Source organism: Physeter macrocephalus, chromosome 11 (assembly GCF_002837175.3).
Source record: "Physeter macrocephalus isolate SW-GA chromosome 11, ASM283717v5, whole genome shotgun sequence".
NCBI classification, from domain to species: domain Eukaryota; kingdom Metazoa; phylum Chordata; class Mammalia; order Artiodactyla; family Physeteridae; genus Physeter; species Physeter macrocephalus.
This window is the reverse complement of record NC_041224.1, coordinates 117,076,396-117,089,882: the sequence shown is the minus strand read 5'-3', so window position 1 is coordinate 117,089,882 and position 13,487 is coordinate 117,076,396. Positions and strand designations below refer to the sequence as shown.

General features: G+C 40.7%; 1 protein-coding gene across 2 annotated transcripts in view; it reads right to left on the bottom strand.

Moving 5' to 3' along the window:
- Positions 1-13,487, bottom strand: part of NPAS3 (neuronal PAS domain protein 3) — an 876,091-nt gene that overhangs the window by 64,829 nt on the left and 797,775 nt on the right. For both annotated transcript variants that reach the window (XM_055088379.1, XM_028495688.1), the window contains one exon: positions 357-475. In XM_055088379.1, the coding sequence (XP_054944354.1) occupies positions 357-475 (119 nt within the window). The remainder of the gene's footprint in view (positions 1-356; positions 476-13,487) is intronic.

The window sequence follows — 13,487 nt, the reverse complement described above, 5'->3', positions numbered from 1 at the left end:
GAATTCTTATAGTAGTAGTTCTAGAATGGTCATCTTAAGGACGGATGTGAATTTGGCTCACCTTCTCCAACACAGTGAATTTCTAGCATGTGCTGAAGCACCTGATGCATTATTAACATGTGTTTTAAGGAGAGACACTCGTTGAGGCATTTAGTGCACCACCAGCACTGTCTGAAGCGAGAATGAGGGGTGTAATGAATCCCCTGCCTTGAGACAGGAAGATAACTAAGAACCCTGTGGGCTGCTCAAGATCACATGTATTGATTATATGGACCCAAAGCAGCGGGGAAACTCAATGCAAGTGACCTAGAATTGACCCGAGACAGAAGTCTTTCCCCTGCTGGAGCCCAGCTTACCTTATATCCTGATGATTTGATGTGCACGCCACGTTTGGTCAGAGTAGATTTCATTCGGATGAAAAACGAACGCTCAAGGGTGTTGTCAGTGGTTAGCAGACTGGGGCTGGTTGATTCCACTGAAGAATACAAAAATACATACACATGATTTAGATCTCTACACAGCCCCTCTCAGCTACTGCTCAGGTACGATCCTTGAGTTCACTAAAAATAAATGACTGATGGGTGCTAAGAGTGTAGTAATCAATTTACCTCATTTAGAAAATGTTTACTTTGCAGAAAATAAAAAAGAAAAATTAATGTGTCTGAAGAAACTCCTTTCCAGTTTCTAGCAAGGGCTTTTCAGACCTTTGAAGTTCCAGCAGCTCCCCAAGTGGGGTCTGATAGTAAGTAACTGTAGCACATCCTGAGGCTTGGCTGGTGCACATGGAGGGAACAGTCACAAAAAACAAGGACCCCAGAGATTTACGGGATCAACCAAGACTCGGGCAGAGATGCTTCTGATGAGAGTAAAGGATGACTTGCTTTTTGTTCTCCCTGCAAATACCTTCTTGGATCAGTTGCCTACTGGGGAGTTCTGAGAGCCATGGCACCATCAATATTAGGCAGCCATATCCTGGCCCGTGTCCTTGCCCTTCTGAGTCAGTTTCCTTCACTATGGGGAATAAGAGGCATGAAGTCTTCTCAATTGACTCAAGGTAGAGGGCTGAGAATGGGATATATACAGACAGAAACAAAAACTATTCCCAGTGTCAACCTTTTCTTCCTGTCACACTAGTGGCAGCTTGTCCCCTGCCCTCATCAGAATAAAAAACAGCCTCTGTGTTTTTACTTCTTTGCTTCCGATATGAGAAAATCATAGTTGCTTCCTTTAAGCAAGAGAGTTACTCTATCCCTTTAAATGTATTTAGACTAAGCAGAATATGTTTTGGCTTAAAATGGTATTTTGCAGCCTTGCTGATCTAAAACCACCTTTATGCAAACGGGCCAGAAGGCATCTATTTCCTTTAAAAATAAACTTCCAAGGTGTTTTATAAATTTAAGTATTTTCCTGAAAAGAAATTAATTTGGTGGTTTTAAAGCCTAATAATATTCTAATTTTACTCTTCTAAAATAGTAGTTTAAAGTTTCTCTTATTCTAAAGTAAAAAAAAAAAATACATGTCCAACAACAAAATTGAATTTCTTTTGAGCAGCCCTACAAGAGCACTAATTTTCCCTAGGATGAAGGTCAAGAAATATGTGTAAAGAGATTTAAGAATTAAGTAGGTGTGAAAATAGCTATTAAAACACAAAGAAAAATAGGCAAAACAAGCTTTTCAGTTTTAAATTATGAAACATATCCCATACATTTTTAAGGGAGAGAAATGTCTATTTTTTATATTAGACTCGATGCTCAGATGAAAGAAAAATACGAGCTACTATAATAACAGAAGCCTTGCTATTTGTGGTCTAGGGCTTTTCTTGTATCATTCTTGTCTTAATATGACTATATTTTCCTATATTTACAGCATTTCTCTTCTGGGGTGATGGAACCACTGACAAGTGTCCCTTCTTATGTGTCTCTCTTAAGATTTTCTTCTTTTTTTTGTCTTAGAGAGCACAGATCTGATGTCATTTTCAATGTACAGCTTTTTATCACTCGAGGGAAAAGCAGAGCCATGTTATATTTAGTACTTTCATTTCTTCTGATTAAATATGAATTACTATGAAATTTTTCTCATCATCTAACACGCTATAATACGCCAACAGCTTTTTAATACACTATATAAGCACAAACTTCTGCTCTAAGAGTTTAATTTGCCCCTCTAATCCAATCACATCAACCTTATTTCTCTTATCAGAGATTCCCATTTTGAATTAAATGAGCTCATTAGTTTTAATCAAAAGCAGAGAGATCAAAACTTAAACGTAAATGCTTTAGATCAGAACTGTCAGTCAGCCGTGCAGTTCTATTTTACTAAAACACAAGATCAGAGACCCTTAGAACCAATTTTTTCTCGTAAGGGATGCCGAGAGCTTGAAGATGCTATATCCCTTTTTTTTTCCCCTTCCTCCCAAGGACAGATTATACATTTAAGGTTAGACTTAATTTATAGCACTTTTTCATCCTGGTGGAAGTGGAAAAGTATGCCAATCTACTAGTGTCCTTTTCACATTTATTGGCCCTGGTCCTCAGAGACTTGAACTAACGTGAAGCCATCAGAATCCACACCACAAACTTAACCTCAACAGTTCAGCTCTGTTCAGCGAGATTGTGTTTGCAACAGCTGAGGAAAAATGCAACTTCCCAGAAAAGCGAACTATGTTTTATGGCTGGGGTCCAGGATACCCTGACCCAGGAAGGAAGGAACCATGTAACTGTGAATAATTCAGGCATCGTTAGAAATTGTTATCGTTTTTAGTACGTGGAACTGCACAGGTAAACACTTAGTGGGCACTTTAGAGACCCCAGCAAAGGTGCTTCCCGCTGGGTGACACAAGGGGAGACACGAGCTTCCCATGAGCTGTGGAGCCGAATGCTGCGTCCTGCTCTGGCTGGGCAGTGAGTATAACGCCCCCATCCCTCCACCCCATGTGTTAAATCTCCAACATATACAGGAGCAGCGTTCATTAAACCCAGGACAACTGGTGTGAGAGGAATGCTGAGGTTAGATTTTGCCCCAGTAGAGCTGAGATTGAAAATCTAAACTGGTTCTCAAGCTGTCTTTCAAGAGCATATGGGGATTTGGGGGGTGGTCAGGGAGAAGAGAGAGGGCAACTTCGAAAAGAGTTTGATTTCTGATAAAGATTTCTGCTTTAATTCCACACGGCCTTCTAATTCTGAGGACAGGGACAGAAGTAACCTGCCACACTGGCCCTTTCAAAGGATACGTGACAAACTCATTCCCAGCACACACGTACACAGCCACGTTTGCTCAAGGGCTGGCAAATATGCTCTGGTTATCCCAGCTCTGACAGGGGTGTCTCTCATGCAAAGAGACATATTATCTGCATGTGACAGGAGCAGCCACTTTAGAACAGAAGCTTTCTAAGTCTCTCAGGTGAGAAGCACGGATTGTGATGAAGGTTCTATTGGGAGAGAGCCAAGGGAGCATGGCCTTGGTGACGTGCGACATGACTGTAGCACTGAATAGAGAGAGGATGTGTGTGTGTGTTGGGCGGATATGAAGAGAGGACAAAATAGTGAGAAAAGTATCCTTAGGACTGCTGCTCTATAAAGACCGTGGAACCAATCTATGTCAAAAAAGCGTATCGGAGTACTTTCTAGATATCACATGCTTTTCTGTCAGCTTTTTGAGACAGGCCATGATTGCTGCATGATCTGATAAGAAATTTGGGATTCAGAGAAGTTATATCTGCTGCCGGAGACAGAGGAGAAATTGATGGGTAAAGCTGGATTAAGTGGTCAAAGCCCAGATATGGCCAGTTTTGACGTATGAATTATAAACAAGGAGCTGAAAAAGAAAACAAAAACAAGACCCACACAACTGAAAGCTAGATAAAGAAATAGACTCTCTTTTGGTGAACCTCAAGGGCCTCAACTTTTAAGTAAATCTAAATGATCTCAGCTCTTGAAATGTCAGTTTTTGCATATTTTGTGAAATTTACAGAACAATATATAGCAAAAGTTGTAATAATTTTTATGTTGGCAAATTCCACCATAATGTGAAAGCATATCTGCGTTATTCCACCTCTGTTTATGATTCCCTAACTGGTACTGTAGTTGCTGCTTCCTTATTATTATGAAGGGGCAGGAGGTGGTGATGAAGGTATAGAGAAGAGGAGGTGGCTGAGAACCATCTAGTTCTCACCGGCCAAGCCAAGGGCCAGGTGTATTCTAAGCACTTCTGGGATTCTCTCCAGGGTCCCTGCAAGTGGATGAGGCCAAAGCATAAAGAGGGCTTTTCTTTTTAGCACACTCCAGATGTCTGTGGTGCAACCCTAGTGTCAGAGCCTCCAACTGCCATCAAATCCTAATGGAGGTGGGAGAGAAAAGAAAAGTTAAGTTTTGAGAAAAGTCAAAACTCCTCAAGTGTGAACATAGTATTTTTCCTTTTAAAGGAGAAGTAGCATTGGGCTAAGTTATTAAGATATGAAGTTAAATATACTCTTCCACCACTTCATTGCCTAAATGAATCTTTCCTTTTTCAGAAATTCTGTGCAAAGTGCGAACAACCAAAATGAATTTCACAAGACAAGGGAAGAGATGTTGGTTCATTTTGCAATTATCTTGATAAAGCCAAACTGTTTCACTAGTGTATGCTGTTACCTTTGTTAGATACTCATGTACTTTAGAACTTTAGAATGAGTATATGTCAAGTATGTAACAAGTTATTTCTTTTCTTACAAAAATTTTCCTTCCTCAGCCACTTGGAAGTTAGGTTTGATCATGTGGCTTTCTGTGGCCAGTGGAATGTGAGCAAAAGTCATGTCACTTTCAGGTGGAATTTTCGAGAAGAGCAGGTCGCAAGGTGCTGCTTTCTCTTTCTCTCTGCTCTGGTGATTTCCAACATTTCAGATAGTGGCTGCTCCATCAGCCCAGGTCTTGGAATGAGGAAAATGTGGGACAGACTCTTTAGCCCACCCTCACGGAAATAATCTTTGTTGTAATTTGGGGATTGTTTTATTTACTGCAACATAACTTAGCCCAAACTGACAGATGAAAATACCAAATCTTTACTATTATATAAAAATATATGCCTGTCCAAGTCTCCCAGATAGTCAGCGGCAGAGCACACAGCCGTGATCTGTTTGACGCCAAAGTTCATGATATGTCCAATATTCCAGTTCTTACATTTATTTATATTCTCATTTTATCTCTTATGCTAGGGCAACAGGGTGGAGACAGGTCTAACTTTGATTCCCTATAGCACATAGCATGGTTCCTTAAACCCACAGCAAAGATTTATATGTATATACATATACGTGTGTGTGTGTATATATATAAATAAATATAAATGAAATATATGTGTATATATACACATGTATTATTTACATATATGTAATATATTCAATAACCAATATTCATTAAACATTGACATTAATGTAATAAGATCTCCCCAACTTAGCTTCCCAATAGTAGGCCAATGGTAAAAATAAATCTTTTCTCACGGAAATTGTCCCAGTGGATTTTACGTTCATCCAGGATGACAACTGTGGTTCTAAAAATGCCACAAATTCTTCAATACTCCTCCTTCCAAAAGGTGTAGCCTACTTCCTTTCCCCTTGAGTGTGGGCTAGACTTGGTGACTTACTTCTAATAAACAGCATGTGGCAGAGTTGGCGGTGTATGACTTGGTCATAACAGGCAGCGTGGCTTCCTTGTTGCTGTCTCCCGGGTCATTCACTCTGATGGGAACCAGCTGCCATGTTGTAAGGACACTTGAGCAGCCCTATGGGGAGGCTAATGTAGTGAGGCACTGAGGCTTCCTACCCTCAGTCACGTGAATGAGCTTAGATGTGGACCCTCCTGCCCCAATCAAGCGTTCAGATGACTATGCTCTGACTGACATCTCCATGGCAACCTCATGAGAGATCCCAAGCTACAGCTAACTCTGACAAGCTGCTACTGGATTCCTGACCTATAGAATGAGATATCTTTGCTTTTTAAAAAATCTGTCAGTATTGAGGGTAATTTGTTATGCAAAGATAGATAATATAACACCCACGTGGAACCTCTTTTTGGACAAATCATAGCCTTGTTTTGATATGTAACAACCATGTACGTGGGTAAAACTCATGTGATTTTGAGAAGGAATGCCTTGCCCAGAGTGTCAGGACCTGGTGAATTCACATATGTAAGGAAAACTACCTGCAGTGCTGATTTTTTAAGTGGGGTCTGTGTTTTCAAAGCTAAATGCTCAACTGATTTTTTAAAATGTGCAGTTTGCAAAAGGTGCTGTCAACAGCGTCATCTGCAAGACTGTGATATCTTGAAAGGCAGGCGTGACGTCTTGCTTATCTTTTGTTGTATCTACTCCCTGCTCTTCTCCAGCCCCCACTCATTCCCCCCAAGTGCCTAGGATTATGTTTTACATCAGTAGGCACTCTGTTTGCATGTTGAATACAGTAATATTTGGATACATTCTTTTCAGAAGAATTATTCATTTTACCCCTGCTCATTCTCTCACACCAAACATCTTGTCCCAAGAAGTCTTTTTTTCTTATTTGGAGGAGAAGGAATCATTACGTCCTCTTCTTGTATTCATTTCTAAGGAAGCATTTTTTGCTAAGTGTTATTTTGAGAGTCATGGACTAGTGGGTGTGGTGGTTAAAAGAGGATTGGCCTGCTTTCGCCCAGAATTAGAGAATACTTTGCTCTCTGTCCTTTGGGAGTTGGTTTCCATCCCACTGGGCTGTCCTCTACCATCCTCTACCATGTGCCAGGGTGACTTTGAAGGGGGTGATGGGCCTTAGTAGGCTACACTGAGATCCTCGGCCACTGGTGCAGAGGCAGTGTCCACCATTCTCTGTGGACCCAAGTTGTACCGCCTTTTGGATGTCAGGCAAATGCAGTTGCAGCCACTACCCTCTGGCTTAGCAGTCAGCCTCTCTCAGCTTCAGTGCTTGCTCTGGATAGAGTATGACGGAAAAGCCAAATTTATTGAAGTCTCATTAGGGCTGATTCCTGCTCCCACTCAGTTGTGAGTCTTCAGCTTTGTTTAGAAACTTGGGAATCATTAACTGAAACTCTAGAGCATAGCTGTGAAAATAATTGTCGTTCAATAATGATGTAATAAACTTATTTCAGTATAACATTAAAAATAATCCGCCAAAAAAAGAGGCAAAAATAATAATCTGCCAACCCATGCCACCTGTCAGCACAAGCTCCCCGGCAATATCTGCCTGCCTCGGATGAGAATTGTAATGCATAAGGTTGGCGGTCAGCTTTCCTGCGCCTGGCAGGGGTTGCTACTTGGGGGGCTGTCCCCTGAGGGAGAGGAGAGTGTTCAGCTGCCGCCTGCTCCTCCACAGTTGGTGTTTGGATGATACCACTCTGGGGGAAATACACACGGTGTCAGAGTCAAGCTGCTACCAGTGGGTGTTTCTATACACAACTACTAAGCTTCAGGAAAGTTCAAGGGGAAAAACTGGGTATTGTAAAGATAGACTTTGAGAGTGTATGATATCCCACACGACCCGTTCTGCAGCAGACTGTGTACTCCAAAGAACATGCCATCTGAATACTGCGACGGTTTTAAATCTTACTGGAGACTCCCTATAAATGTTGCCACTTGAGGGATCTATTCTGGGAGAAAAATATAGCATGTCCTCCCGGGATGCTGCTTGGATTCCATTACCAATATTGCTTATGGGATCGAGTGTGGCAGTGCTTTTATCATGACTATAAAGTGGTTACGAGCCAATTCCTCATATAAAACATATTCAATAACATTGAGGCTTTTTTCCTTTTCTGTTTCCTTCTTTTATTTCCTTCCTTCCTTTCCTTTCTTTCTTTCCTTTTTTAACGACAAACACGATGTCAGACAAAGGGCATCAGGACTTAGTCTTTGTAGTACAAAACAAAATAACAATACATAAACACCTTTGTGAAGGCAGCTTGAAACCCCATGTTTTCTATTAAAAAGTCATGTTCAATCTTCACTGTTGATAGAACCGAATAGCTAACACAGAGAACATTGTATATCAGAAAGGTCAATAGTTATTATGAGCTACAAATATATTTTTTTCCATCCTTCAGGCTGTTTAGCGCATATCACAGCGTGAGCAGCTGTCTTCTTTAATGCTTTTAAAATTAGAATCCCAAAGAGGAGGAAAAAATTATGGTTGCAATGATTGCTCTTTGCTTTTGTAAGTTTACTTTAATATACTATTTTATATACATGAATCTTCGGTGCAGCCTATCCATGGGGCAGTAACTGGTTGCCAGTATCGAGTTGAACTGCCATGTTTATTTTCTTAGCATTCTGGCCAAATCTCCATCTCAGGCACAGATGTTGTCGACATACCATATTTTCAAAAGGAGTCATATAGAGGAGTCTGGTTACAGAGGCACTTGCAAACACACACATATGCATTCTGCCTTTTCATTGCTTTAAAGGTCTGTGACTAACTACAACAATGCCATGTGATGAGAAACAGTTACGCAGCACTGGGTGAAAAATCAGGCAGTGATTCAAACCATTGATACACAAAGTATCACTCTCCACGTGCAAAGTGCAGACGTGTGGCCTGAGAGGGCACCTTTTAGGTTGTTAAAGGTTGATCTTCTGCCTGTGCCTGGAACTCCCGGTTCTTACTCGGCACATAGCCCTAAAGACGAGTATTTTACATAGCACATGTAAGCATATACTGGACGTTATATAGCTCGCTCAGTCTTTGTTCAGTTATTTACATTAAATACGTAATGAGTATCTATAATGAGCTGGGACTGTTTATAACAGTGCTTACATTTGGGAGGAGGGGAAAATATATAACCGTTTCTGGAAGTGCTTAATGCTCTAAAGAAGAGCGATGCAGGGTAAGGGGCTAGCGAGTGATGAGGGCCACGTTTTGGTTGTGTGGTCACAGAAGACTAAGTCATGTGGATATCGGGGTGAAGATGCCACAGCTCCGGGCTCATGGTTCGAGTTGCACCTTCATCACTCTGCACTGGTAAATAGCTTTACGGAAAACTATTATTTGGATAGATATGCGCCAGTGATGATGAAATTCTAGAACTGTTACACTTTGGACTTTTGTCCAAAATTAAAATAAGTGATATACTAAAGACGAATAATTTAACATGTAGGAAACTAAGGGAGGGGTCACTAAGAATTGTCCAGAGTGTCCTGTGCCTCCCAGATGAAGCTATTGGCATTGTCATTTATTTGGGGATCTCCAGAGAGAGCAGCTTCAGTAGAAAAGTGGGATAAAGATTGAGTAAATAAGTGATTACTTCTCTTTGGTGAATTTGGTGATGAAAATAAAGAGAGCTGAGTATGTTTATTGATTGAGAGGACTGAGTTTAAAGTTGTCTGTATTAGAAATGCTAATTGAAGAATTTAAATCCTAAGGGCTATTTCATTAGTAACACAGAAAAAGAGGTGAGCCTCTGAAATGGGGGGAAGAAAAAAAAGGATGTGAGCAAAAAAAGGGAGAGGGGGAGGGAGAGAAAGGGAAGGGTGATGGGAACCGCGCTGAACAACTTAATCTCAATAGAGTAAAGGTCGTTTGCTGAGATAAAGGAAGTGGGAGAAGGAGGGGATTTTGAGAGTAAAGAAAAAAGCTATGGAGCAGCTCATGTGGGCAAAGCAAGTAGGATCAATAGAAAATAAGCAATAAGATTACACAGTGGTTAGAAGTTGCATGACTTAATTGTAAGCGCACTGGTTTTCTAGGGTACCCTAATAATAATGGCTTTGTGGTTTTTCAAGGCATTGCTCAGGATAGTGTGCTTTTCCCAGGGATGGGAGCCAGCTCAATGGGAATGAAAGAAAGACAATAGAGTGAGGGACTCCAAAGGGTTAACAGACAAGCAAGTGAGGATGGATAGAGTGATGAGCTGGGGAACAGGAAAGAATGACGGGGGTAGGGGTGGGGTAGAGGTGGTGACGTGGGTGAGACAGCCAGTAAGGGGGGGCTTTCTTCCCATTATGATTTGTGAGAATGCTATTTGTTGCTTTTAAACAAGTTTATCTTTTTAATCTGTATTTTTTTTCTATGTTTATAGAAAAATTGGAAGATACACAAAAGTATAAATAAGGAAAAAAAAAAACCCAGTAACCTTATCCCCAGCTACAGTGGCTATTAACACTAATATGTTTTGTTGCTGCCTTATTTACTATTTATTTATATATTTATTTCAAAAGTGGGATCACACCCATATCTCCTACATTTTTTAATGTTAAAAAAAGTCACAGCTCACTAGGGGATAATAGCTGGGCTTTTATTAGACACTGTTTGGGGAACAAAAGGACGTTGGGGCTCTAGCGGCCTTGGTTGCAAGGTGGCTTTAAAAATAAGAAATGATGGTATCTGCATGTGCCTACATCAGTTCATCACTTTCAAATACACTATTTTTCCTGGCTGTGTAATGTATTTTTCCTGGCTGTGTAATGTTCCATTACATGCTGATGAATTTCTTTGAAATTAATCTTCCTTCAACTTTCTTATCACGTCTTTGGGTGGATTTCTAGAAAGAGTATTACTGGGTCAAAGAGGATAAGCTTTTTTGTTTAAAGCTAAGATGTACAATTTGTTTTCCAGAAAAGTTGTGCTGTGTTATCAGTTTATATGTTTATCAGCAATGTTTGCTGCTCATATTAATTGCCATCTTAATATACGTGTTCTTGTTTGCTAAAAATATTAAATTAGTAGAAGATACAGAGAAGATACCCTGAAAAGCAATATGTAAAAACATCTCATGTGCTTAATTTGCATTTTTATTTCTAATGACGTTGAATAATGTTTTAATACATACTTACTGGCTATTTGAATTTTTTTCAGTGACTCATTTATGTCCTCTATTTTCCAATTGAGCTTTACTCTTTTTTCTTATCAATTTGAATGAGCTACTTAGATATATGTATTAAGGATATTATCTTTGCCATATTTCTTGCAAACATGTCCCCATTTTTTTGCCTTTTACTTCTGTTTAGGATGTCCATTGATAAACATATGTTTTTAAATTTTATATAGAGAAATCTATACATTTTTCCCTTTGTAACTTTTTGTTGTTGTTGCTCTCATACCTTAGAAAGGTTTTCTCTATTTTTTCTAACAGGTACTTGGCATTTTAAAAATGAAGCATGGTGGCCTTCCATGGTGGCGCAGTGGTTGAGAGTCCACGTGCCGATGCAGGGGACACGGGTTCGTGCCCCCGTCCGGGAAGATCCCACATGCACGGAGCGGCTGGGCCCGTGAGCCATGGCCGCTGAGCCTGCGCGTCCAGAGCCTGTGCTGCGCAACGGGAGAGGCCACAACAGTGAGAGGCCCGCTTACCGCAAAACAAACAAAGTGAAGCATGGTTAAAGGTCAAGGAATGACTGTGCCAATGGGTGACTAAAGGCAAGTCAAGAAATGAGTTTGTTGAGCTTTGGCAGTCGAGGAAATCTGTGTGGAATCGGAACCCATCCTGGAAACTCTGACACTGGCATCTGTTGCCGTCCGGTGGAGACGGCTGCGCAGACCTCATAGCACCAGCCTTCGCCATTGAGGAAGGTCCGCGAAAGGTGCGGGTGTTGACAGAGAGCGGCATTGAGAACAGGTAAAGGATGCTGTTTTGTTTTTTTTTTAAGGGGAAGTTTTTCTATGCTGAGGTTGGGGGAAATGTTGCGGAAGCGGTAGTGGGAGTGCCGGGTGATAACCACTCTGCTCTTTCACGCTGGGAGAGTCAGAAGCGCAGGAGTGAATCATGGCCTCTGTTAAGAGCACGTTTCTAGAGGAGCGGGCTCTAAGGGAAAAGGGCTTCAGTAAAGGTGAAGACGCAGAGGTGGGGCTTGTGGAAAAGATGGTGGCAATAGCGGAGCTTACTCCTAATGACGGTTCCCAGATGAACACACAGGACACCTTGTTAAATTTGAATTTCAGATAAACGATGACTGCTTTTTTTAGTATGACCCAAATATTGCATGCACGTTTCAAATTTAACTGGGAAGCCTTCAGTTTTACCTGTTAACTCTGGAACCCCTGCTCATGGAAGAATGAGGACTCTGTGGCACCGAGGAAGGGTTTCGTGTGAGAGAGACACGTGGTTAGCAAGAATGAAGAATGGAGGAGTTTAGGAGACTGGCCTGGGATACATCTGTTTGACACAGAAAAGGTTCTGAATGGCTGGAACTTTCTCACTGGAGAGTGTTAGAGAGCCAGGCAATAATTGAAAATTCAAGTGAACGTTGGTGTGACGAAGTGCCTTTTTCAAATTTGCCTTCTTGGATATGGGGTCCAGCACAGTGGCCAGTTTTTATTTTCCTGTGTGAACGTGTGTGTTCTGGGTGTAGAGGAGAGCCTGGGTTGGCAGGTCTCCACAAATGTCTCCTGAGTCAGTATCTTCTGCTAATTTATTATTTTTTATCATACAGGAGGAATTTGACTAGGCAGCTAAAATTTGTTGGTTTTATTATGGCTCTATTCCAGCACATCTTGAAGTGGTTATTTTTCAAAGTGTTTTCAGTTCGAAGTACTATATTAAATCCATCATCAATAAAGAACTGAGGTTTATTTATTGGAGAATATTCTTAGTAACATTATTTATACTTTGTAATAATTTAGAGGAGCCAGAAATGGGAGATAACCCAATAATTATCTATATCTGTTATTTTGCTAATGAATATCTATTTTTGACATCTTTAATTAAGCAAATTTTCCTTTATCTTATGATCCCAGTAAGTTTCAATGACCACTGCCCCATCTCAGCACCTAAACAAAGTCTTCTTATCCCCTGGCAGAAGTAGCCCTGCTTTGCTGGGAAGAAGACAGGACTCCATCCTTAGGATCTTGGTCAGCTGATATATGTGTAGGCATCACAATACATGTGTAGGCGTCATTTCCGTATCTGAACTTGAAGTTAGGTCATTTGTATATTGTCTTCAAGGCTATGCATAGTCTTCCCAAGTGGGCGGGATAAAAAGTCATTTTTTAAATGATTCTATTTATATTGTTCGCAATTAGCTTTGCTGTACCCTTTTTCCTTCAATTTAAAAACATAAAGGCTATTTATTGCTAACGGTGATGGTGAAAATGGGGTAGAAGCAGCCTTTTCTCAAACTGGGTGCAAAGCAAGTGTGTTGATACTATTATGGTTACTGCCCCCTTTCCTGCTTCGCATACAATGCTCTAGTGAGGTACTTGCTATTTTTAACATCAACACTTTAGCATTATATCAGAATGGCATCTGGGACTAAACTGTATATTCTGTAATGCCAAATGATTATTTTAAAGACTGGCACAGCATATTTCCTGTTGCCTGGTAGCTGAACGCTTCCACCACATTCGTCATAATTATTTTTTTTTTAACATCTTTATTGGGGTATAATTGCTTTACAATGGTGTGTTAGTTTCTGCTTTACAACAAAGTGAATCAGTTATACATATACATATGTTCCCATATCTCTTCCCTCTTGCGTCTCCCTCCCTCCCACCCTCCCTATCCCACCCCTCTAGGTGGTCACAAAGCACCGAGCTGATC